General features: G+C 49.6%; 1 protein-coding gene across 5 annotated transcripts in view; it reads right to left on the bottom strand.

Annotated features, from left to right (window-relative positions):
- Window positions 1-552: 552 nt before the first annotated feature.
- The window catches only part of FMNL2 (formin like 2), a 133,384-nt gene continuing 109,871 nt past the window's right edge, over window positions 553-24,065 (bottom strand). Inside the window, exons 11-27 of one of the 5 annotated variants that reach the window (XM_065637502.1) lie at window positions 22,612-22,722; window positions 21,200-21,349; window positions 20,059-20,160; window positions 19,246-19,561; window positions 18,527-18,718; window positions 15,743-15,867; window positions 14,710-14,912; window positions 13,924-14,158; window positions 13,280-13,348; window positions 13,045-13,125; window positions 12,583-12,712; window positions 12,291-12,454; window positions 11,613-11,714; window positions 8,528-8,626; window positions 7,597-7,720; window positions 4,555-4,601; window positions 553-3,117 (exon numbers count right to left, since the gene is read on the bottom strand). In XM_065637502.1, coding sequence (XP_065493574.1) covers window positions 3,079-3,117; window positions 4,555-4,601; window positions 7,597-7,720; window positions 8,528-8,626; window positions 11,613-11,714; window positions 12,291-12,454; window positions 12,583-12,712; window positions 13,045-13,125; window positions 13,280-13,348; window positions 13,924-14,158; window positions 14,710-14,912; window positions 15,743-15,867; window positions 18,527-18,718; window positions 19,246-19,561; window positions 20,059-20,160; window positions 21,200-21,349; window positions 22,612-22,722 — 2,289 coding nt within the window. In that variant the 3' untranslated portion in view covers window positions 553-3,078. Of the gene's footprint in view, window positions 3,118-4,437; window positions 4,602-5,819; window positions 5,937-7,596; window positions 7,721-8,527; window positions 8,627-11,612; window positions 11,715-12,290; window positions 12,455-12,582; window positions 12,713-13,044; window positions 13,126-13,279; window positions 13,349-13,923; window positions 14,159-14,709; window positions 14,913-15,742; window positions 15,868-18,526; window positions 18,719-19,245; window positions 19,562-20,058; window positions 20,161-21,199; window positions 21,350-22,611; window positions 22,723-24,065 lie in introns of those variants that run through there. The other 4 variants (XM_065637501.1, XM_065637499.1, XM_065637498.1 and 1 more) reach the window with 4 other exon arrangements.

Raw genomic sequence — 24,065 nt, 5'->3', positions numbered from 1 at the left:
AACATTTAAGCACGTACTTTACTAACCTTGTAATCTCCCTTTCCTGCACTTATATTTAAAAACGGCAACGTGTAACCAGTGCGGCAAGTGGCGAACAGCGCAGGGGCTGGAGAACAGGATTAGAACTTACCTACAATATTTTGTTATTGCCTTGTATCTGCATAACTCGCATAAGAAAAATACCCGTTTCTAAGGAACTAATACTTTTTAAAAGGTTTGCATTTATTTTGCCATTAAATATAAAAAAACCCTGTATGTGCAAATTATTCTGATGGGATTCTTTTGTCTGTCTTCATTAGCGCTTGCAAAAAGAAATGCATCTGAAAAGGAAACTGCTTTCAAAAGAGTCTGGTGAGGTATAATAGAATTTTTTAAGGGAAATGAGTTCAAGCCTTTGTACTGTTCTTTTTCACGCACTGATGGCACCCAAACCAGCACCCACATTCTGCTGCAAGCTCCAGCTGCTCACCTCTCAAATACACCATTTGTGGAAAAAAAAAAAACATAAAAGTGGCAAAAAAACCCCCTCTGGATTACAGTGTAGTAGTGTAAATAGTTTATTTGATCTTACGGCAGGAACAGACCAGGAAAGTAACATGAACTGCTTTTATAAAACACTTCTAATATTGCTAAGAAGCAGGTCTATTACTAGAAAAATATTAAAGAGAACATGCCAGCATTATATTCTAGTCATAGGACAATTTTTCTCTTCAATTAAAAAAATACCTTTTGAGCTTCAGAATGTGAGAGCTAGTGCTTTTAACCACTCGCCTAACCATTTATTAAATTAATTGTCAAATTTTCTTACGCAGATTAGAACGCTCTTCGGTCACGGTCAGTGAGGAAAGAGGCGGTTTGGCATGTTCTCTTTAGCAGGTCAAGTACACGTTGCTGTAAATGCAAGAAGGTGGCAGTTTTTAAAGTAAACGTCCTGTAAATGGGTAAGCAGAGGTCAATGTGGTAACTTTGAGCCCCAAACTGTCCATTTAGTTAAATATAAAAACAAAAACTATAAGTTAAAATAACATTCAGATTGTATAGCACAGGCTGATGCATTTTTTTAAACAATATTTACAATATTACCCAGAGGCTAAAGTGGGAGTAAAAGAGAAGTGTAAAAACCATAAAAAAACTGCACCAATTTTGTAGCAAAATATCTGTACATTTAAAAACAGATTATCATATAACTACACATTATCCAAGAAAAAAAACAAAACGGGACCTTCACCAGTGGTTCACATAAGCACAACATAAAAGAAAAAAAAGAAATTCAGTGGTTAAATACTATACAATAAATTTTACAATTAACATATTGATGCAACGAGACCGGGAAAGGGAAGCTGTAAGCAAAATGTGTCTTGGAAAGCAGAAATTTCTCTCCAGTCCAGTTCTTCGCTGCCGAGAAGATGCCGTACCCGCGGATCCGGCTCCGTCCCGCTGCTCTGGGCCATCGCGCTGCTCCGCTCAGCCTATCGGCCCTTTTTAAACTTTAAAATTGCAAAATACGACCTGTCACCTACCGGGATTTGAGCCTCGGCGGGGAATCGGAACCGGACTGTCTGAGGAACCGGCGTTGCGGTGTGAACCCCGCCGAGCAGGGCACGGGGCGCTTCTCCGCGCGAGGAACTGAACTGTGACGGTCCTGGGGATCCTAATACTGATTATTGAGATGTTAATACCTTAGTGCTAATTAATAAATACACTGTTATTAGGAAGCTGCCTGTGGCTGCAGAGCACGGCACGTGGCTCTGCCCAATCCTCGATCTGCGCATCAGCATTGGTGCCCCAGCCCCACAGCGCACGAACATCCGACCTCCCGGTGACGCCGCCGAACATCTCGTTGTCACTGACAGACGTGGTGCCGCATCCCTGCCGTGATGACACTGAACATCTCGTTGTCACCGACGGACATGGTGCCACATCCCTGCAGCGACGATGCCAAACATCTCGTTGTCACCAATGGACATGGTGCCACATCCCTGCAGTGACGATGCCGAACATCTCGTTGTCACCGACGGACATGGTGCCACATCCCTGCGGTGACGATGCCAAACATCTCGTTGTCACCAATGGACATGGTGCCACATCCCTGCGGTGATGCCGCCGAACATCTCGTTGTCACCGACGGACATGGTGCCACATCCCTGCAGCGACGATGCCAAACATCTCGTTGTCACCAATGGACATGGTGCCACATCCCTGCGGTGACGATGCCAAACATCTCGTTGTCACCAATGGACATGGTGCCACATCCCTACGGTGACGATGCCGAACATCTTGTTGTCACCAATGGACATGGTGCCACATCCCTGCAGTGACGATGCCAAACATCTCGTTGTCACCAATGGACATGGTGCCACATCCCTGCGGTGATGCCGCCGAACATCTTGTTGTCACCGACGGACATGGTGCCACATCCCTGCAGTGACACGGAGTCTGTGCGCGTGGTGGGAAAACGGACGGGGCCCTTCTTGGAAACATTTCCATATTACCTACAGAAAGCCCTTAAATGTCTTCCTTTTTGTAAAAACAAAACAAAAACCCAATAAACGAAGGCGGTAAGTGCAGCTGGAGGTGAGGGGCACCCCTCGGCGCCAGCACAGGAATGCGTGGAAAAGCCGAGCGCGGCTGAGCATCACCCGGTCACAACCAGTCGGGATGCGGGTCAAGGTCCACAGGAGACCAGTCACTAAACTTTTATATAATCAAACCAAACTAAACACCCCCCCAAAAAAAAAAAAACAACACGTATTTTACATTTTGGTTAAAAATACTGAATAATGTATTGGTGTAGAAACATACCCAATCAAATCAAGTCCTATTGCTTTGATTAATTTGAGCAGGTACTTCAATTTTAGGCACTTGTTAGCTACGGCTGAGTGGAGAGCCCATCGCTGACGTTCCTATGCGGTTTTTAGGTCTCGGAGCCCTTTAGAAGGTCAATGTTACAGTTCCCGAGGCTGGAAATGAGTCGGCGGGGCCGAGGAATCGCTGCAGCCCCCCGGGCTCACATGGTGATCTCGGCGCCGTTGGCAGAGCGCAGGTTCTGGTCGTCAAAGCGCCGCCGGACGCTCCTCCTCAGCGCGTCGGCCCGTCGGTACGGCTGGTTTCGAAGATCTGCGGGGAGGAAAGCGGCGTCGGTCAGAGCTCGGCCGGGCCCGCGCGCGCACACACACACACAAACACGCACGCAGACGAGACAAGGCAAAGTCCTGCTGGAAGCCAATCAAAGCAGCTTGTGTAGGCAGAGGAGAAGGGACTTTTCACCCCATGAGAGCAGAAGGCAGCGGATACGGACGTGCCCTTTCACTACCCCAAGCAGCGGGTAATACTGGTGGAGCGACGCGGGGCGATGCTGGTGGGTTAGCGAGGTCTCCCCGCCCGCGGGCCGCTGCTGTTGACGGGGCTCAGCGAGGAAGGCGACAGCGGCTGAAATCAGCCTGCTCGACGTGCGCCCTGGTCCTTCCCCCAGCCCCTCAAACACCGGGAGTTTTCTAAAGCGGGATGAAGCTCCCTGGGGATGCCTGACCCAGGTGCGAGTGTTTGGCAGCACGAGGGTGGGTCTCTGCTCCCTGTTTATCCCTTTGTTTAAAAGAAGGTGCCCTGAGATGCTGCAACTGGCTTGCAAAGCGCCAGGCGCCGTCCTGCCCGGCAGCGGAGGGGCCAACGCGCTCCATCCTCATCCTCGCCACGGCAAAGCTCAGCTCAGCCCGTCCTGCAGCTGCTGGGGAGGGCGCGGGAGGAAGAGGAGGGAAGATGGAGCATGCAATGGGTTGAAAAAAGCTGGAGGCGGTGCTGATGAAGATGAGCATTACATGAGCTGTTACAGGTGGTACACGTGCAGCTACGTATGAGGAGCACGCTTGGTGCACCTGGAGACTAATTCAAGCTAAAATATTTCTCTACTGGAAAACAAATTTGCTTTGGACTGGGCAAACCCTCCTTCAAATCTCCTGGCTGACGTTCGTCTTGAGTTTAAATACAACTCCCGAAGCCAGCGGCTGCTTGTTCATCCCTCACGTCCTCTTTGGTGGCCGGAGCAGGATTGAGACGGAGGCAGCAGAATATCCAGGGAATTATGGAATCATAGAGGAGTTTGTGTTGCAGGGCCCTCCCCAGCTCCCCAGTGCCCCCCTGCCATGAGCAGGGACATCTGCACCAGCTCAGGTTGCTCAGAGCCCCGTCCAGCCTGGCCTGGGATGTCTCCAGGGATGGTTCAGCCACCACCTCTCTGGGAACCTGGGCCAGGCTCCCACCACCCTCACTCTGGGGCTGGAACAACCTGGGAACAAGACTGTCTATCTCAGGCTAAACTTGCGGGAAAAAAGGGCCAAAACGGAGCAAACAGAGAGACCGTCACCAGCGTGTGGATCCTGCAGAGGGTGGAAATCAAGGGTCGGGTCTCCCCCGGGCTTTGGGCTCTCACCAGTATTACACTCAGCCACATCTACCCCCAGCTGCCTGGCGCACAGAGAGAGGAGGAAGCCAAGTAAAAAGTGATGCTTGCCAGCTCTGTGTATCCTCCACCACCGGTGTGCTAGAAGAAATCCTTACCCTCGAGTGAACATTGGGAAATTTAGTGATATTATTCTTCTTTAGGGCTAAATAGAACAAAAAAAAAAAAGAAAAGAAAAGAAAACAAAACAGAAGACAAAATGATGGTTAAGTAAAAAAATGGGATGGAAAATGAAGAGCAAAGTCAACTCGGTGTTTGAATCCCAGGCGCGTTAGCCAGCGGAGCGGGGACACGGCCACGGGGTTAGAAACAAGAGGAGGGGCCGGGCCGCCCGCGCCCTCCACAACCACACTCCAAGCTGCTTTGAACATTGGCTCCAGGAAGAGACTACAGCAATTAACTCGAAAGAGCAAATAACCGTCGAGCTGATTACAGTTTGCGATTTTATTAGAAGCACTCGTAAAAATACAGACCGCGGAGGCGGGACGCTGTTGTCTTCTTAAGCCGCTGAGCCCTTAATTCAAGACAACAGCGTGGGAGACATGCGGGTTAAACGCGCCCACGCGGTGGAAATGGCTCAGTTCCATGTCAAGCTTTTCCTTGTCGGGGTTTCTGCCGTGCCGGCAGGTCGCTGAGTGTTTCCCCAGCTCCGTCCCCCCGTCCCCCGGTTCACATGCTGCCGAGCGCAACCCCAGCTCTGCGCAAAGCGCCCTGGAACCGGCCAGCGCTCAGCAAACACCTCTGGTTTTATTGAGATAAAGCTGGCATGGAACTGAAGAATGTTAAATACAGACGTGACCGAATGAGAGGAGATTTTTATTCTAGTCGTTTTATCCCGTGTCTCACATGCAGAGGAAACATGCTGGTTAAAAGGTCTACGCCGCATCCCTCCTCGCAGAGCACGTACGTAGTTACAGACAACCCTTCCGAGGCACAAAGTCCCGCTTAGTTTATGCAGACCGAGGTTTTGCTTTGGCACGCAGCTGAGGTGTTACATGCATTTCACACAGGTGGGTGATGCCATAGAAAAGCCAAGTGAACCGTCACTTTTTGACCGCATTTGGTCTCCTCAGTCTGGAAACCTGCCCCAAATCTGCTGCCAGCACCGGCTGCTCTATGGCATCCGTCGGGAGAGGGAGAGATGCCTTTGAAACGCAAATTCGGTCAAAAGCATCAGGCCCAAAGTCGATGGGATGGAATAAAAAGTCACTGGAACACAAGAACATGCAACACAGGTGACAGAAATACAACTTGAGGTGGACGCTGGACGTCACTATACACTCGACATTCACATGGTCCTGGCTGAGATCCGTACAAACGGGGAAGGGTCAAAAATCTACAGCAACCTTTCTTTTGGCTAAGAGCAGCAGGTGTGAAAGAGGAATAGTTTAGTAATGGAATTCCTCAGTGAGAACAGGTTCGCAGAAGAACCGAGAGCCCCGCTTGGCGGTTCGAGCGGTAAAGGGCACAGTCTTCAGCACTGCATGGGAATAACAGCCAAACAGACAGACAAACAGCCGTCAGAAGCCGATCCATCGCATTAGTACATGTTAGTGCTCGGTTACGGATGCCCAGGGATGATTTTACACCTATTTTTCTGCCTATCGCCCTCCACTCCAGCAGGCTTGGGCAACAAGGGTGTTCTGAGTCTTTGAATAAATATTTCTTATTTTTACATCGGTTTCAAGTCGTTTTGAGAGACTATTGCTAAACGTCCTCCAGAAAAGGGAGAGTTGTTAATGCTCTGCTCCGGATCAGCGGAGCTTTCCCCGTTTGGCACTACCCAATTTAAAACAACACTATCCAATTTAAAATAACGCTTTTGATTATTTCCACACCATTGACAGAGACCTCACGGGCCATACCCAAGTCCTACCTGACTTTCTGTGCCCAACCTTTATTATTCAATAGCTCGAGGTCCTCAGAGAGAGCCCAAAATGGGAAATACCAGGCATAGGACCACAGGAAATGTTTAATTTGAGTCTGGCATGTGGATGGGCTTCTGCTACACAGTCTGTTTCTCCTGCAGAGCAGGAGAATCATTTTACCAATTAAACAAGCTTCCAGGAGACTAAAGGACTTGTAGATAGATTAGATATTGTAGCCACTCTGCCGTTTAAATAAAGAATATTATCTTAGGAAGCTCTTAAGGTTAAAAAGAAAGCTTCAAGCTTGTGAAAGCTTCAAGCATTTCAACTGTCATCTAATCAGCAAAAAATTCCCTGGCCTTCCTCACTGTACGTAAAACAGCTCTCCTGCCCTCCCACAGGAAAAACTGCTCTGAAAACCACCCAGGAGCAGCAGCCAAGGAAATCCTGCCCAAAGACCTTTTTTTGTGCTTCTGCGAAATGGAAACAAATCACTATAAAGCTACCAAAGCGTTAAAACTGTGTTCCTTCCGCAGCACGGCTGGAGAACGTGCGGTGAAATCACAGCACTGCAGTCAGAGCAGCTGCCCAGGTTAAAACTGCTCTGAGTCCTGAGCAAAATGCAGTTTAGAAAGCGGCTCCTTTTATCAGCAAATCCTGGCACCAAAGTCCCGGCTACACCCGGGGGTTCTGCCCCTCGCCCTCGGGCTGGGGTTCGGTGCGGACTTTGCCGACCAAAGGAGAAGCAGTAAAACCAGCAGCAGTTTAGGGTCATACATTGTTTGGGTCTGACTAACCGAACTGCCGTGGCTGGGCAATAATGTGATGCGATTGCTGTTAGTACATTTTAATGAAAATGTAAGGCTCTTAATAATGTTAAAACACCCGTCATTCGTTCCATTTATGGGGAAAATGGGTTTCTGGGGAAGATCTGCCCGCCATGCACATCCCCACCGGAGCATCTGCTGAGATCCAGCACGGAACCGGCTACTCGGAGGAGGAGGGACCGAGTAACTCCCGATGTGCGCAAAGAGAAGAACCAAGAACCAGAGCGTGTGCCCGAGGGGCACGGACAGGCAGGTTACGGGGCTTATTTGTTACATCGCATGAGCAAAAGGTTCTATATTTGATTCCCAGCATATAAACAACTTCCTAAGCTGTGCTCGAGTCACGCTTTTAAGTACACAAAGCGCTTGCGATAACTACTAGGCAGATACAGATTTTTATCCTTTGTGAAATGGCCTCTCAGATTACGGAACAAAAGGTGTTTACCTGTTATAATGTCTTCAATAGCACCATCCTTCCCTTCGTACACATGCCTGTTATCCTTGACTTGCCGCCGCCTGAGCTCTGCAATCAGCTCTTGCTGCTGCCTCTTTGTTTTATGTGAAGGAGACTGAAAGCCAAGAAAAAAGGATTTGTAAAAACCCACCTCCAGCAGCCCTGAACGTCAAACACCAGCTGATCCCCATCAGCAAACAGTAATTGCCACTTTTTTGCCCAAATTTGCAAGGCTAGGAAAATGCAGGTGTGCGGAGAGCTCACGTCCCGCAGAGAACACGGGCAGGGTCACAAGTTATTCCGGCCAGGCAGCTTTTTCTTTCTTAGGTTTGTAATTTATTTCCAAGGCTTCTGGAGCTCCAAGCTCTTCCCTCTGAAAAGCATCAGGGGAAGCAGGAGAAGAGGCTTTTCCTCTGAGGGAAAAGTTGGGCTGGGATTAAAGATCCCAGCAACAGCTGCAGGAAGCAGCACCAGCCAACAAAGTGGCCATCTGAGAGCCAGGGGAAACTGTCTCTAGCAAATCCAAACTCCGAAAAAAATCCCACATCAGGAAAATTCCTATTAAAGGAAGGGTCTGAGGATGATGGGTCCTTGTCCTGTCAGCGACAGGTGGCTCCACACACCGAACACCAAGCGGGTTTTAGACAGAGCCGAGGCCAGAGCAGGACAAAGTTCAGGTAATGGCAATGTGGACGAGATAATTTTGCCTATTCAGTTTTTCTTAATTTTGCAGACTTTAAAGTAGCAGAACCACACACTTGTATTTTTTCAGCTTGTTTTGGTTCTGTCCTCATATGGAGAAAACTTGCAGAGACTATTTATAGGCAACTATAAGTCTGGGCAACTGAAGCGGAGGTTTGTGAACTCTCAGGAAAAACACATGAACACGATGGCTCTGGCTGCAAGACGATCTGTTTCGTACCTTCTGGTCCTGCTGCTCCATCAATGCTTCTTGCTCCATGAGTTTTTCCATTAAGGCCTGCTCCTGCTTTTTTCTCAACTCATTCTCTTCTTCTGCTTGCTATTCATCACAAAAAAACCACGGGTTAGAGCTTCCAGTTGCTAGCGGGAACTGAAATATTACAAATGAGTAACACCATCGCTTGCTGCCATGGGGCTTTCCAAGGAAGCGAGCTGATGGGGAGCGATTCAGCTGCCTCTGAAGACAGTCTGAACAAAACTGGGCTGGGAGAGACCTTCCTAAATCACACGAACCCTCCTCTCCCGGCCCCAAAAGACAAGTCTCAGCTGTGGTCACTCAGAAATTCAATTTCTGAGGATTCCTCCAGCGCCTCAGACAGCCGTGTTGTCTCTCGGCCCTGAAAATGCTCCCCGAACAACTATTTGTGCTGCCCTGAGCTGGTGTTGCTGTGCTGTTGGGGATGGCTCACGTTTTGTCAAAGCTAGAGGGAGCCAAGAGCCGTTTTGTTCGGAAAAGAGGAGAGGAGAAGAGAGAAGAGAGGAGAGATGAGAGAGAGGAGGAGAGATGAGAGAAAAGAGGGAGGAGGGAAGAGAGAAGAGGAGAAGAGGAGAAGAGGGGAGAAGAGCAGAGGGGAGAAGAGAGAGGTGAGGCGAGGCGAGGCAGAGAAGAGAAGAGGCGAGAGGAGGAGAGAAGAGGAGAGGAGAGAAGAGGCGAGGTGAGGCAGAGGATCGGAGAGGAGAAGAGGAGAAGAGGAGGAGAGGAGAGGAGAGGAGAGGAGAAGAGAAGAGGAGAGAAGAGAAGAGGAGAGAAGAGAAGAGAAGAGAAGAGAAGAGGAGAGGAGAGGAGAGGAGAGGAGAGGAGAGGAGAGAAGAGAAGAGAAGAGGAGAGAAGAGAAGAGGAGAGGAGAGACGAGACGAGGAGAGAAGAGAAGAGACGAGGAGAGGAGAGGAGAAGAGAAGAGAAGAGAAGAGACGAGAAGAGAAGAGACGAGAAGAGAAGAGACGAGAAGAGACGAGAAGAGAAGAGACGAGAAGAGAAGAGAAGAGAAGAGAAGAGAAGAGAAGAGAAGAGAAGAGAAGAGAAGAGACGAGAAGAGAAGAGACGAGAAGAGACGAGGAGAGAAGAGGAGAGGAGAGAAGAGGCGAGGTGAGGCAGAGGATCGGAGAGGAGAAGAGGAGAAGAGGAGGAGAGGAGAGGAGAGGAGAAGAGAAGAGAAGAGGAGAGGAGAGGAGAGGAGAGGAGAGGAGAGGAGAGGAGAGGAGAGGAGAGGAGAGGAGAGAAGAGAAGAGGAGAGAAGAGACGAGGAGAGGAGAGGAGAGACGAGACGAGGAGAGAAGAGAAGAGACGAGGAGAGAAGAGAAGAGACGAGGAGAGGAGGGAAGAGGAGAGGAGAGGAGAAGAGAGGAGAGGAGAAGAGACGAGAAGAGAAGAGACGAGAAGAGAAGAGACGAGAAGAGACGAGAAGAGAAGAGACGAGAAGAGAAGAGACGAGAAGAGAAGAGACGAGAAGAGAAGAGACGAGAAGAGACGAGGAGAGACGAGAAGAGACGAGGAGAGAAGAGAAGAGACGAGGAGAGGAGAGGAGAGGAGAGGAGAGGAGAGGAGAGGAGAGAAGAGAAGAGAAGAGAAGAGAAGAGAAGAGAAGAGAAGAGAAGAGAAGAGAAGAGAAGAGAAGAGAAGAGAAGAGAAGAGAAGAGAAGAGGAGAGAAGAGAAGAGACGAGGAGAGAAGAGAAGAGACGAGGAGAGAAGAGAAGAGACGAGGAGAGAAGAGAAGAGACGAGGAGAGGAGAGGAGAGGAGAGGAGAAGAGAAGAGAAGAGAAGAGAAGAGAAGAGAAGAGAAGAGAAGAGAAGAGAAGAGAAGAGAAGAGAAGAGAAGAGAAGAGAAGAGAAGAGACGAGAAGAGAAGAGACGAGAAGAGACGAGAAGAGACGAGACGAGAAGAGACGAGGAGAGAAGAGAAGAGACGAGGAGAGAAGAGAAGAGACGAGGAGAGAAGAGAAGAGACGAGGAGAGGAGAGGAGAGGAGAGGAGAAGAGAAGAGAAGAGAAGAGAAGAGAAGAGAAGAGAAGAGAAGAGAAGAGAAGAGAAGAGAAGAGAAGAGAAGAGAAGAGAAGAGACGAGGAGAGAAGAGAAGAGACGAGGAGAGGAGAGGAGAAGAGAAGAGAAGAGAAGAGAAGAGAAGAGAAGAGAAGAGAAGAGAAGAGAAGAGAAGAGAAGAGAAGAGAAGAGAAGAGAAGAGAAGAGAAGAGACGAGGAGAGAAGAGAAGAGACGAGGAGAGAAGAGAAGAGACGAGGAGAGAAGAGAAGAGACGAGGAGAGGAGAGGAGAGGAGAGGAGAAGAGAAGAGAAGAGAAGAGACGAGAAGAGAAGAGACGAGAAGAGACGAGAAGAGACGAGACGAGAAGAGACGAGGAGAGAAGAGAAGAGACGAGGAGAGAAGAGAAGAGACGAGGAGAGAAGAGAAGAGACGAGGAGAGGAGAGGAGAGGAGAGGAGAAGAGAAGAGAAGAGAAGAGAAGAGACGAGAAGAGAAGAGACGAGAAGAGAAGAGAAGAGAAGAGAAGAGAAGAGAAGAGAAGAGAAGAGACGAGGAGAGAAGAGAAGAGACGAGGAGAGGAGAGGAGAGGAGAGGAGAAGAGAAGAGAAGAGAAGAGAAGAGACGAGAAGAGAAGAGACGAGAAGAGAAGAGAAGAGAAGAGAAGAGAAGAGAAGAGAAGAGAAGAGACGAGGAGAGAAGAGAAGAGACGAGGAGAGGAGAGGAGAAGAGAAGAGAAGAGAAGAGAAGAGAAGAGAAGAGAAGAGAAGAGAAGAGAAGAGAAGAGAAGAGAAGAGAGAGAAGAGAAGAGACGAGGAGAGAAGAGAAGAGACGAGGAGAGGAGAGGAGAAGAGAAGAGAAGAGAAGAGAAGAGAAGAGAAGAGAAGAGAAGAGAAGAGAAGAGAAGAGAAGAGACGAGACGAGACGAGAAGAGAAGAGATGAGACAAGACGAGGAGAGAAGAGAAGAGACGAGGAGAGAACAGAAGAGACGAGGAGAGGAGAGGAGAGAAGAGGAGAGGAGAGAAGAGAAAAGAGATACTCCATTTACCTTGTAGGCCTTCACAAACCGGACAAATACTGGGAAGAAGACCGAGGGTGGTGTTGTCTTGGGATTCTCCCCAAAGTACTTCACAGCATCATCGAAGGCATCCTACAAAAAGCACAGATTTACTGTGTTGCACGGATTTCAAGATAAACTCACCACCCACTACTGCAGTACTCGGTGTAAAGGGTGGAGATGTCCTCTGCATGTGAAACCCTTGGCTCAGAGCAGCACATCTGGGGACAGACTTTTGAGCAGGGCCTGTGCAATAGGACAAGGGGTGATGGTTTTAAACTAAAAGAGGGGAGACTCAGGCTGGACATGAAGAAGTTTTTTACATGGAGGGTGGTGAGAGCCTGGCGCAGGTTGGCCAGAGAGGTGGTGGCTGAACCATCCCTGGAGACACCCCAGGCCAGGCTGGACGGGGCTCTGAGCAACCTGAGCTGGTGCAGATGTCCCTGCTCATGGCAGGGGGGGCACTGGGGGCCTGGGGAGGGCCCTTCAACCCAAACCATCCTGTGATTCTCTGATCTACATCTAGAACTTGAACTCAGGACCAAATCCCCAACCTTGCTGCACCTTCTCCTCCTCACATGCACATCAAAGCCCGTCCTTTGCAGTGACATGCTGCTATTCACGGTGTCACTCGCGCCCCCTTGCCAAGCCCCAAGAATAAAGCAATACCTGGGCTATTTTGGCGTCGTCCTGCAGTTTCTTCAGCTTCCCTTCGTTGTTCTGAATGAACTCCTTCAGCATCGTGTTATGGTCGTGCATGGTGTACTCGCGCTTTGTCAGATCCAGGCCTCTCTGCAGCTCCTTCACATCCAAGAGGACATTTTCAAGAGACACTAGGGAATAAAACAAAAATGCTACATGTTGTGCAAATGCCTGAACCCACAGGTAGAGCAATTCCCCACTGAGGTGCCCGTAGCACGTGTGCCACCGCCGCCGGCCAAGCACAGGAGGGTGACGGTACCTGCAGCCGCCTTCTCCACGTAATGCAGCTCGTTGTAGAAGAGGGAGACGTGCTGGTACTTCTCCTTGACCACGTTTGAAATATAGTGCAGCAGGGTCTGCTTTCGGTCCGTCGACTTTGTTTCCAGGAGCTGGGGAGAGAAGGCAAAGAGGCCTCTGGGTGGAGGAGCAGCAGAGTGCAGCAAAGTGACCTTCCCTGGTGTTCCTCCGTCTGATAGGGACGGCTGCAAACTCTCATTTAAGTGTTTAGCAGGTGGTTTTCAAGCCATGGTCTGCAGAGCCTCTGAAGACACCTGCCTTCAACTAAGCAGCCCCCAAAACTACAATAAGCAAAGCAAACTCACGCCCCAAGCTGCCCTCCCCGCCTGGAAAGCACCGACCGAGTCCCCAGCAGCCACTTGCCGTGTCCGTGAAACACATTTTCCCCAAAAACCACAGCCCTGAGCACCTCTGGTTTACTTACCAGGTCTAAACTCTGCAGTTTAAATCCATACACAGCTCCCCGTTTACTGCTGTTCATGTAGTTTCCAAGAGCCAGGATTATCTGCCGGGATGGAACAGAGCGTGAATTTTCGGGACAAACGCCCGGCACGTCAGAAAGCTCTGGAAGGATGGCTGCTATGTCAGCATCTCAGTGCACGTGAGGGGATGCACCAGTGAGTGGTTGAGCTATTGAACCTTTCCAAAATCAGACCTACCTCCAGTATTTTCTTCAGCTTTTGGGATGACTTTATTGAGACTGATGCAGCTATTATTGCGTGAAGTTGCTGCAGGCAAAACACATGAAGAGCTTTGGTTAATGCATGTCCAACCCAAGAGTAAAATTAAAATCTAAACACTCACATTCTGAAAGAAAAACCTCTTGTTTTTCCTCCACACCACAGGCCCCAGCAGGAATGTTATCCTGCCCTGACACGTCAGGATTTCAAACAGTTCGCTTGCACCGCGAATTTACCACACTCAGATGTGGCTGGTAAAAGCGTATTTACGTTTCAGTCCCGACGAGTGTGAAAGATGCATCAGGCTGAATGGGACACGCTTCAAAGAGCCCATGGACTGATCATAACTTTTCCTGATGATACAAACAACTGGATTTTCATTTAAACCAGTTTTAAATTTCTGCAGAGCAAAGAAATAGGACAGTACGGAGCAGTTCGCGGTACAAACAGCACCTGGGATTTCAGCTATTGATATATGAAAGTACAGCTAGAAAACCACTTTTCTATTTGTATAATTGTTTCTTGTTCTGTCTCTGTGAGAACTGACGATGACTCCACAACACCCAAACCTCCTCTCTGTCTCAGAAAAATTAAGATGTCCCCAGGGGCTGTCCCCCCCTCACCGGGGTCAGCATCTGGATGCTCTCCGCGAAGTTGCCTATGAAGGCCATGATGGTCATCTTCTGCATCAGCCTCTCGATCTTGCTGAACTGCATCATGAAGCGGTCCTCGTCCGACAGGTTCTCGATGGGTTTCCGCTCCCGCTCGTACAGCCGCAGCACCTTCACTTCATTCTCGGTGGGCAGGAACCGCATCAGGCATTCCACAAAATCCACCGGCAACGTCTTCAGGTCAAACCTGCGCGGGACCCAACCAGAAGGAGTGGTGTTACGAAAAAGGCTCTATGCAAAATGATGGAAAGGAAAAGAAGGGAGGAAGCGGCCAAAGACGTGACCTCTGCCTCCTGCGCTGCATGAGCCCGAGTCATGAGAAACTACAAAGATGCTCAGAAGTTACTCCTGCTCTTGCGGCCCTGGCTGGGGTGGGGACGCGGTCCTGCACGTGAAGGTGTGAACGAGGTTCCTGTGCTGATGGGGACGTGCTGCTGGGCACCCTGTTTGTGTTTCCAAAGACGTGCTCATTCCTTCCACCCCTCCGTGGCCACGCTCCATTTTTATGAGAGAAGATACGTGGAGAGGAGCAGGTGGCAGTTTTATTTCATTAAAGTGATACAGTGATATAAAACTGCAAGTTTTTTATTTTATTTCAAGGGAATCTGATTTCTGTGAATTTCAAAAGGCTCCATCCAGATGCAAAAACATTTACATCAACTGCCAGTTCAAAACCACTCACCAAAAACCACAGTAAATTTCAAACCTAATTTCTTTGCTGACAAGTGTTTTACTCACACGTGAATGGCTTTGCATATTTCATCCGCCGTTTTTCCAGCTTTTCTCAAAGTAATGGCAAGATTTTTGGCCCTGTTGGCATCCAATAACGTGACTTTGTTCGATCCTTTCTGCGTTATCTTTTGCTTGCTCGAAGTAAGATCAATGGCTGGACCTTGGGCTTTAGTTTTGAATATTTCTTCAAATTCATCCACATTTAAATCCTTAAAAGGAAAGAAAATTATTTATCCCTCCCGTAGCAAACAGTAAAACCTGCGCTGCCCCACGTTGACCAGCTCTGCAGTACGAGCCCTGCGGCGCCGTGATTACAGTCAAGAGCTCAAACCGGGGGCTGCAGGATGTAACGAACTCCCAAGTTTGTGATCAGGAAACTTGACCTCCACCCATAATAGGTCCATCTATGTTCAAAAGTTCAGGAAAATATTCACGTGAGCACCCAGGCTTCCCCCAGCCATGGGCATGTAAGACCTGTGTACCCAGCTCTGCTCTGTGCGGCTTTAGGTTTCCTTCCCCAACATGCAGCCACCACCCAAGCCTGACTCCTATAGGCCAGACCAGCAATTTTAGGCTGGGAGAAATGCATCTTCCTCATCCTGGTTGATGTGTTTTAAACAAATGCACACAACAGGGATGCAGTCTTTATAACTGATACTGCCAGCTACCATCCCTAATTCTCCACCAAGGGGCTCACGCTGCCCTACACCTTTCCTACTGGGTGCCAGGGGCCACAGGATGAGTTGTTCGCCAAAATAATTGCTGTAGTCTTCACCTTCTTCATGGAAAGGGCTGTGGGGCATTGGAACAGGCTGCCCAGGGCAGTGGTGGAGTCGCCATCCCCGGAGAGGTTGGACAGATGCAGAGATGAGGTTCTCAGGGGCATGGGGCAGTGCCAGGGATGGGGGAATGGTTGGACTTGATGCTCATAAAGGTCTTTTCCAACCAAATTGGTTCTATGATTCTAATCTATCCCTGCAAAGACTGATATTCACACGTATTACGGCCAGAAGCAGGAGGCGGAAGGCAGCAGTCGTACCTCCAGGATCCTTTCGTCATCTATTTCGTTGAAGACCGTCCCATTGATCTGGTTGGGTTTGAGGGCAACCCAGTTGAACACCGGCATGCGGAACTTGGTCTTGATCGGCTTCTTGATTTTCACAGCTAAAGAGAGCAGAGGAGAGGAAATGTCAAATTCCCTAACCCCTGAAAAACACCCCACGTGCCCAGGCCGCAGTCTTGAGTCGGCATTTCAGCACCAGAGGAAGAACTGGCCAGAGCTAAGGGGTCATACTGGGAAGCCTGGAAAGATCTTGCTGCTTTGACAGACAAACAGCACGCACAGCTGGTCTGTGTCACAATACTCCATGCAGAATAGGTGACAAGAAGACAAAAAAGCCCCTTTCACAAGGTTTTGGTATAGGGAACGGCCCCGCTGCAGTGGGGCAGGGCTGCTCCTCACCAGGTTTGTCTTTTAAAGTAGCACCGTGAGCTTCAACATGGTTCAAATACCAGATTTCATCTTCTTGTGCTGTGCAGAACCAGTAAACGATTCAGTAACTTAACAGACAAGCTAAGAAAATGAAGCCAGACTGCCCTCATTAATCTGCGAGCAAGGTACAAAAATCAGCACTGGAGCAATGAAAGACACTTTACTGTTCCTATTCCTAAGAGGTCTGGGAAGTACACGAATCATTTCTGTAAGTCAGGTCTCATTTCTTTGTGTCTTGCTGTAAACATGAAGTTGTTAGTTCCTACGAGATCAGGATGTTCATTAAAATGATGAATCAATGACGCGGGGACGGAGCACGTTTGGTTTGGCTCAGTGTTCGCTCCCGACCCCTGCCCACCTGCACCTGCAGCAGGAGCAATCTTGCTAAATATCTCACGCTCTGCAGAGCTGCTGGATTTTTTCCCCTCGATTTCAGAAAATTGCCACGTTCCCAGGTTGCAAAGCACTTGAGCAAGTAATTATTTGACTTCCCCCAAAGGATGCTGTGTGTCTGTTTTGGCCAGGACAGAGATGACCTATATCAGGGGCCGGTCCTGTTGTGCACCAGAGCTGGGTGAATGCTGAAAACATTTCTCTCGCTTTGTTATTCCACTTTAAAAACAAGAATTGAGTTGTGTGTCCACGTCCCTCTCATGCTCATGCTCATTTTGCACGGACATCACAAAAAATAAATTACTGGCAAGAGTATTTACTTGAAACAAAGAACCGTAAGTGAATAACAGGGAACATATACAATATGCAGCTGTATATTTTGAGAATTATATTTATCCAACTGGGATACATGAACACACGTGATCAGCTTCTGCTCATCTAAACTGAAGGATTTTACTCTTCGCTTATTAATGTGATTACTTCAAAATAATTCCTAAAATTAAAAAAAAAAAAGACATAGCTTTTCCCATCTGAAACATTCATGAAAAACACATTTTCCACTCGTGCATATATTAGAATAGATTATTAACTGGGTTATTTGAGGCCAGGGAAGGGAGCTGATTGCCTGGTGGGCCAGCTCCTGATGTAGCTAAGCCAAATGTCTTCAAATTCCCCTTTTTCCTCCGTTACAAAGCCCGACGGGGTGATGTCCGTGCGTGGCGTGTCCTCAGTGTCACCGGGACCGCGGCTCGGGGCTGGCTCTAAAGAAACCACCCGTCTTAATTACTTGCTGAAGTGCTTTGCTTGATCAGGGGCTCCCGGGTGCCACGTCCCGCTGGCTGGCAGCGTCCCCAAAGCCACCGAGGGCCCCCCTCCCCAGGGCAGCCCCCGCACACACACGGGCACGGCACAGGGGGACACGCGGGGACACAGGCAAATATTAATACTTAGCAGAAAGCAACCTACAGAAGAGCTTGATGGGCCCGTCTTAGCAGGAAGCAGAAAGAACAGAGAGAAAAAAAATGTTAGTGGTGGTCAGAAAAGCTAGGGTTGTTGTTTCGCTGACCCCCCTCTGACCCAGCAGGTCCCTGCCCTGAGAAACGCTCCTTTTAGCACAGACACCATGTCAAGAAGAGGTGTTTTCGCTCTCCTTCCCTCTCCGAACCCCCCGAAGCACAAAATACCCGTCCCAGCTGGCTTTGGGCATCTCAGCTCATCACCAAACCCGCGGGGAGGGGCCAGCCCCAAACCTCCGCTGTGTCGCATCTTTTGTGCCTTTTTTTTTTTGGTAACACGCCCTGGGACCCTCACATTTCATGATGTTTTTGGCTTTCAGAGGAAACTTTAAAGGCTGGAATACTTAAGCAGTTTTTGTTGTTTTGTTTTGTTTTTTTTTTTTTTAAAAAAAGCTATTAATCAGAGCTCTTCTTTCTGGATTCATATCGTGCTTTTGAGATTTCCCGGAGGGGAGCCGTGCGATACCAATTAGCGTTCACTTGCTTGGCATATGTCAGAGAGTGCATAAAAACATAATTAAAGACAGACAGTAAATTTATCTTCCTTCCAAAAAATCACAAAAAAAGTTTGCCGTTTTTTTTCACAGACATTTCTTCATCAGCTTCTAAGAAGAAATCAAAACCACGAAGCTCTGCATTTTTTTCAAAGCCATACTTGGCTTGCTTAAAGCCAAGAAATGATCACGTTTGAAAAATATTTTTGGCGATAGCTTTAGTTTCACTGGAGAAGCCATCTCTTCCAGACCAAATCAAAACCGTTTGGTTGATAAACGCTCTCTCCTTTTACAAACCACTCGAAGGATGGTACCAGTACGAGATAAGGGATGGCGTCCAGGTGATGAACCAAGTCCCGGCTCGGCACCCTGACCTCGCCTTTGCTCGCTGTGCGGCGACGGGCAGAGGGGACGCGCGGGGGCTTTACCTGCGAGCCCTGAGTTGAAGACCACGGTGGGGGAGGCTGTCCCGGGCAGGGGGGGTGCGGACGGCGGGGGCGGCGGGGGCAGCGGGGCCGCAGGAGCCGCCTCCAGAGATGGACCCGGCAGAGGCGGCGGCGGCGGCGGCGGGGGCGGCGGTGGAGGCGGCGGCATCGGCACCGACACGGGGCCGTTTTGCACTGGGAAACGAAGGGAAAAGGAGGTATTACCGTGAGCGCTCGTCAAAACATGACGAGCACACGCGGAAAAAGTCACAACCCTTGTCCCCCACTAGACATCTGCTCTCCACCACTACGCTGGCTCTAGCATTTGTTGGAGCCTTCACCAAAGTACTTCGGCGCATTAGCCCAGGAGGAAACTACCCTAATGAAAGCAGCGAGTACTTTTTTCTATCAACTGAAGGGCTCAGAAATGGATCAGACAAACACGGGAGCCACCCATGAGTGAGTGTGACCACAGGCGGGGACCTCAGCATCCTCGGCCACTGCCAGGTGCCGGCTCATTACGGCTGACGGTGGTTTTGTCACAGAATCATAGAATCATAGAATCATTCCGGTTGGAAGAGACCCTCAAGGCTGAGTCCAACCATAACCTAACTGTAGCACTAAACCACGGCAGCGTAAAGCCGCCGTGACCGTCCCCAGCACAAGGAACTGCACCTGCAGCTCCCGGCCAGCCCACCTCTTGGGGACAAAACACTTCTCACCGGCCTCAGACGCTGCTGCCACGGCGGGTAACGGTGGTGGAGGTGGTGGCAACGGCACTGAAGATGCAGCTCCAGCCACCAGTGTGACACACGTGCCAGCCGCAGCCTCTGGCCCTGCCGGCACCATCCCGGAGGCCAGAGCGACGGGGAGGATGGAGATGTCACCGTCCCCTTTCTTCTGGATCTTAATGGTTCCCTGCTTCTCCAGTTCGTGGATCTTTTTCTCCAGCGTCGACTGGCGCTGGATGGCTTCTTCTTTTTCTTTCACCATTTTTCTCAAGGTGTGAACTTGGGTATTTGCATCTTTGTAGATTTCCTGAAAATGCCGCAGAAACAAGGAATTTGCGCTTGTTTTCACAAGACGCAATACCAGAAACAGAACAGCCTGACATGGGACGGTCACTGCACCAGGCACTACCTTACAATGAGCTTTGATGCAAACCATACGTCTTTGGTGGTTAGGAAGAATTAATTTTGTTTTTTTCCCAAGCTAGCAGCAACGCTGTGCACAGTCCTGGGAGAAATCTCACCTGGGGGCAAGAGCACCTGGGCGTGCAGAATTCCTCATCATTGCTTTTTCATGATGTGTCCCAATCCTTATGCTAGTTTTAAACATTTAGTGTAGGTATGCCACCTCGATTTGGACGTTACCGGAGAGTTTCTGATGCCTTGCTGGTTGAAATCCAGCCTAGGCTCAAAATGAGGGAGCTAACAGAAGTCCATGGCCCGTTACAAGAGTCATTACCTCCCAAACACAAGGCGCACAGGAGATCCATCGCTGACACCCAGCCAGAGCTGCCCCATCGCCCTTACCCGAATCACGTCCAGTTCTTTGTTTCGTTGCATAAGCTGTTTTTCCAGTTCCACAATCTTTGCCATGGCTTCATTCTCCGTATCTTGGAGTTTTTCGGATAACTATCATTCAAAAGAGAAAGAGATTATTTAAGTGGGTAACAGTAGTTTTCTCAGCCAAAATGTTGGAGCAGTGGTATGCGGTAAATTACTGATATTCCACCAAATTCTGAAGTCTTTCTTTGGAAAGCGAGGGGGTTCATGCGATCGGGGGGCACTGAGTGTCCCACTGAAGGTTCCTCTGATGGTGACCATTGTCCTTCAGCTACGACCAGAAGTAACCTGGCTGGACTGGATCTATGAACCTGTCCAGGTACAAGAGGCCTCTCTATAATGATGCTCTTAAAATACAATTATTTTCTAATTTTCATCTACACCAAGTCTCATCTGAAACCCCCAAACCCCCCTGAACAACATAGTGGAAATGTTGCAAAACCAATCGACACCGAAATGGTGGAACCTGGAAATATCACCTCTCACAATGAGGCTAATTCAATTAGCAATGAATGAAAAAATGGGGTTTTTTTTTCCGTCATGCTCTTTTGATTTATTTTTATTTTTTGCCAGCCCCACTGCTCTTGCTGGCTTTTTCCATCACCAGGCTGCGGAGGTGGCGAGGGGGCACCGGTTGCTGTGTTGTTGAGATAATACTTCTCCAATTCTATTCTGAGTATTTTTGTCAACACATGACAGAAAATTACGTCCATACTCCTGGGATAAGTCTAGTTTATGCAACAAGAGCTCAGAAGCAAACTCTTAAAAATTTGCCACTTTCCTATCAGGCCAACAGAGAGCTTACGAACAAATCTTTGTAGCAAGCAGAGCACCTGTTGACTAAAATGTGCAGAATATGAGATTCAAAATACACCATGAAAGCACCCAGGGAGTTTACCTGCCTGAGATCTCCCAAATTCCTCCACTGGCCAAATATCTGATTATTCCCCCAGACGGAAGCACAGTAGTATAGAGGCTTCTGCTAAAATAAGCACTTCTCAGCCCAAAGGCTGTAGCCCCCTGTGCTGAAACGGGCAGCGGCAAAGCCCACGTGCAGAGCGGGTTCTGAACTGCTTCAGAAACAGAGGCAACACAGTTTGGTACTAACATGTGAAATGTTCTCTTCCAGTTCTTCAACTCTTTCCAGGGCTGCATTCTTGGTCTCAGCATCCTCCAGCAAAGCTCCCACGTCAAAAACGTTATCCAGGTAAGCTTGGATTTGCACCTGCAGTTTGTCGCTCTCTGTGTGCTTCAGTTTCTGGAAATCACAGAATCACAGAATAGTTTGGTCGGAAGGGAACTTCAAAGCTCATCCAGCGCCCCCCTGCCATGAGCAGGGACATCTGCACCAGCTCAGGTTGCTCAGAGCCCCGTCCAGCCTGGCCTGGGATGTCTCCAGGGATGGTTCAGCCACCACCTCTCTGGCCAACCTGGGACAGGCTCCCACCACCCTCCGTGCAAAAATTTCTTCTTCATGTCCAGCCTGAATCTCCCTCCTTTAGTTTAAAACCAAGCCGAGGGTGTCACCCTGCGCTGGCCGCCCTTCGCAGCAAGAGGGCCACAGACAACAAGTGGGACCGGAGAGCGGCAGGAGCTCAGGCCACTTCCACCACCCAGGAGAACGCTTTGCACTTTGTTAGCGGGGGTCGTAAGTGAATAAACTGTAATTTTTGAAGACCAAACATCCAGAGCTTTGAAACTCTCTGGATTCAAGAGCTCAGATGCTAAACAGCATCTTATCTTCTGTTACTAAAGAGGGTACTACCGCTTTCCTCTGTGCTTGCTCCTTGACCCTGGCAAGCTCTGGATCCCCCAGATCCACTTTGGTACTGCCATGTACAAGTATTTCTTGCAGACAGCAAAAGGCCTCTCTCCTGGTTACCGCTGAGCAAAGCCAGCAGGGACACATCAGTCCCTTGTCAACACGAGCACCGTTTTCGTGTCTGCACTCCCAGGGAAAGGGAGAGAGAAAATTACAAAAAGGGAAAACATAAAACCAGCTTTCTTCTGCAGGAGAGCATTTCCCATGGGCTGCCAGGAAACGCATGGCTGTCAGGAGAAAACTCCAAGGAGGGTTTTTGTACATGCAGATGCAGTGGGCCTGGGCAGCACCTGAGCTGGGGCCGACACGAGCCCTGCAGCCGTGGCTGGAGGTCAGGGACGTGGCATGGGCGAGGACAACTGCGGTTCATCCTCCCTTTGTTATAAGGCGAAGCTACAAATTTAGCTCCCTGTGTAATTGCAGTCACCCGCAGCTGATCTTCCTTCTGCAGGGGTGGCTCCAGGCCACGGCCCCTGGTCCCGGCCAAGGCACCGCATTTTCAACAGAGACTACGGCACATCGCTGCTCTGCCCTCCCGAAAGCTCTCGGGTGGCGGGGCTTAAGGAGGGTTACGGCTCAGCTGGGCAGATGTGGCACTGGGACACGGTGTGGACCCTCCACATCCAGCCTGTACCCCCAGGCAGGGCTCAGCCCAGGGGGAGAGCAGACCCGGGTGCGTAGACCCGGCTTATACTCACGTCCAGGTACTCATCCAGGCCAAGCTTTGTAAATTCATACTGCAGGTGGACCCTGAAGTTCATGTCCTCCACCGAGTGGACAACGATGTTGATGAACTGCATGCAGGCCACCTGCAAGGAGAACCGCGGCACGTGAGAGCGGGCGATGGCGCGGCCCCGGCTGCCCCCGAAATCCCCGCGCTCTGCTGGGGCCCCACGGCTCAGAACAACCACATTTCCTTGTGGTTACTACGAGGAGAAACTGTGATCCGCTGTTCTGCAGCCGGGGCTGGACTGGGGCTGTGATAAAGGCAAACATGGGTTCCAAAAGTGAAGTCATGTCTGCAGAGTCTACCTTTACTGCGTGCCAGTGAATGCTTGCCATGCCAGCTCGCACGGCCAGACATCGTGCAAGCACACAAGCTCTTAAGAAAACAATGCTGTTTCTGAAACGGCCTGTAAAAGTGAAGATTAATTTTGCAAACTGGAACCCCCAGCTTAGGAAACGGGACTTTCACAAAAGGCGCTTTGTTGGTTGCAGAAAGCACATTTCCAAAGCTGTGGTTTGCTAACTGAACAAGGGACCAGATCACACGGGTTGGCATCCAAATGTGTCTGAGCACAGCGGAGGAAAGGAAAAGTCTCTCGAGTGAAGGAGCAGCGGGGGACCCTCCTGCAGAGCGGCAGGAATCGGGCCACAAACCCCAAAAGCTTTGCCCTTTATTCGAACACAAAGCATGGCCAAATCCTGCTCTGCACGAGCATCCCCAGCCCTCCTGCAGCTCACGGATGATCTGCCACCCTCTGAGCTGCTTTAGGAGAGGGTTTGCCTAGTCCTTGCTGCGTTTTTCCAGCACAAAACCCTGTCCCGCCAGCAATGCTGCAGCAGGGGTAGCACCAGCATCTCAACATCTACTGAGGTATTTCCCAGATTTCTAGAATGAACCAGAGAAAATAAAAATCAAAGCAACCTGATTTTACCTGCACGCAAGCCTGCAGGAGACCCCAGGTCTCTGGGTGAATTTGTGGGAAGAACGAACTGTGAGGTACTCTCTGGATCACCCGTTTGCTCCAGAAAACTGGCCAAACTCACTCAAAACTGGATAAACTCACAAGGAGTCACCTGCAGCTTGGTGGGCTCTGTCTACAGGTCTGGCTGGGATGTGCTGCTCCTTCCACCCGGAGCTCCCAGCACCTGCTGAGCTGCAATAAAAGCCTTTGCTGGCCGAACCGCCCAGTACTGCCCAGCTCTGAGGAACTGGGACCACAGGGACTCCACAAAGGTCAGCCAAAACCTTTCAGCTACATCTTCCCATGTAGACCCCAACCTGCTTTAACCACTCTGTTTCCAAAATGACTTTAACGCTAGAAAACATGAAGTTGCGAGCCTGAAAGCAGGGAAAAACCCAAAGAAGAGAGGAAGGAGGATGGTCAAAAGCTCCTGTGATGCCTCATCCCCACATCTCGGTCTGTAC

Source organism: Caloenas nicobarica, chromosome 6, assembly GCF_036013445.1.
Source record: "Caloenas nicobarica isolate bCalNic1 chromosome 6, bCalNic1.hap1, whole genome shotgun sequence".
NCBI classification, from domain to species: domain Eukaryota; kingdom Metazoa; phylum Chordata; class Aves; order Columbiformes; family Columbidae; genus Caloenas; species Caloenas nicobarica.
The sequence above is the reverse complement of the archived record's forward strand: the minus strand, read 5'-3'. Positions and strand labels throughout refer to the sequence as shown.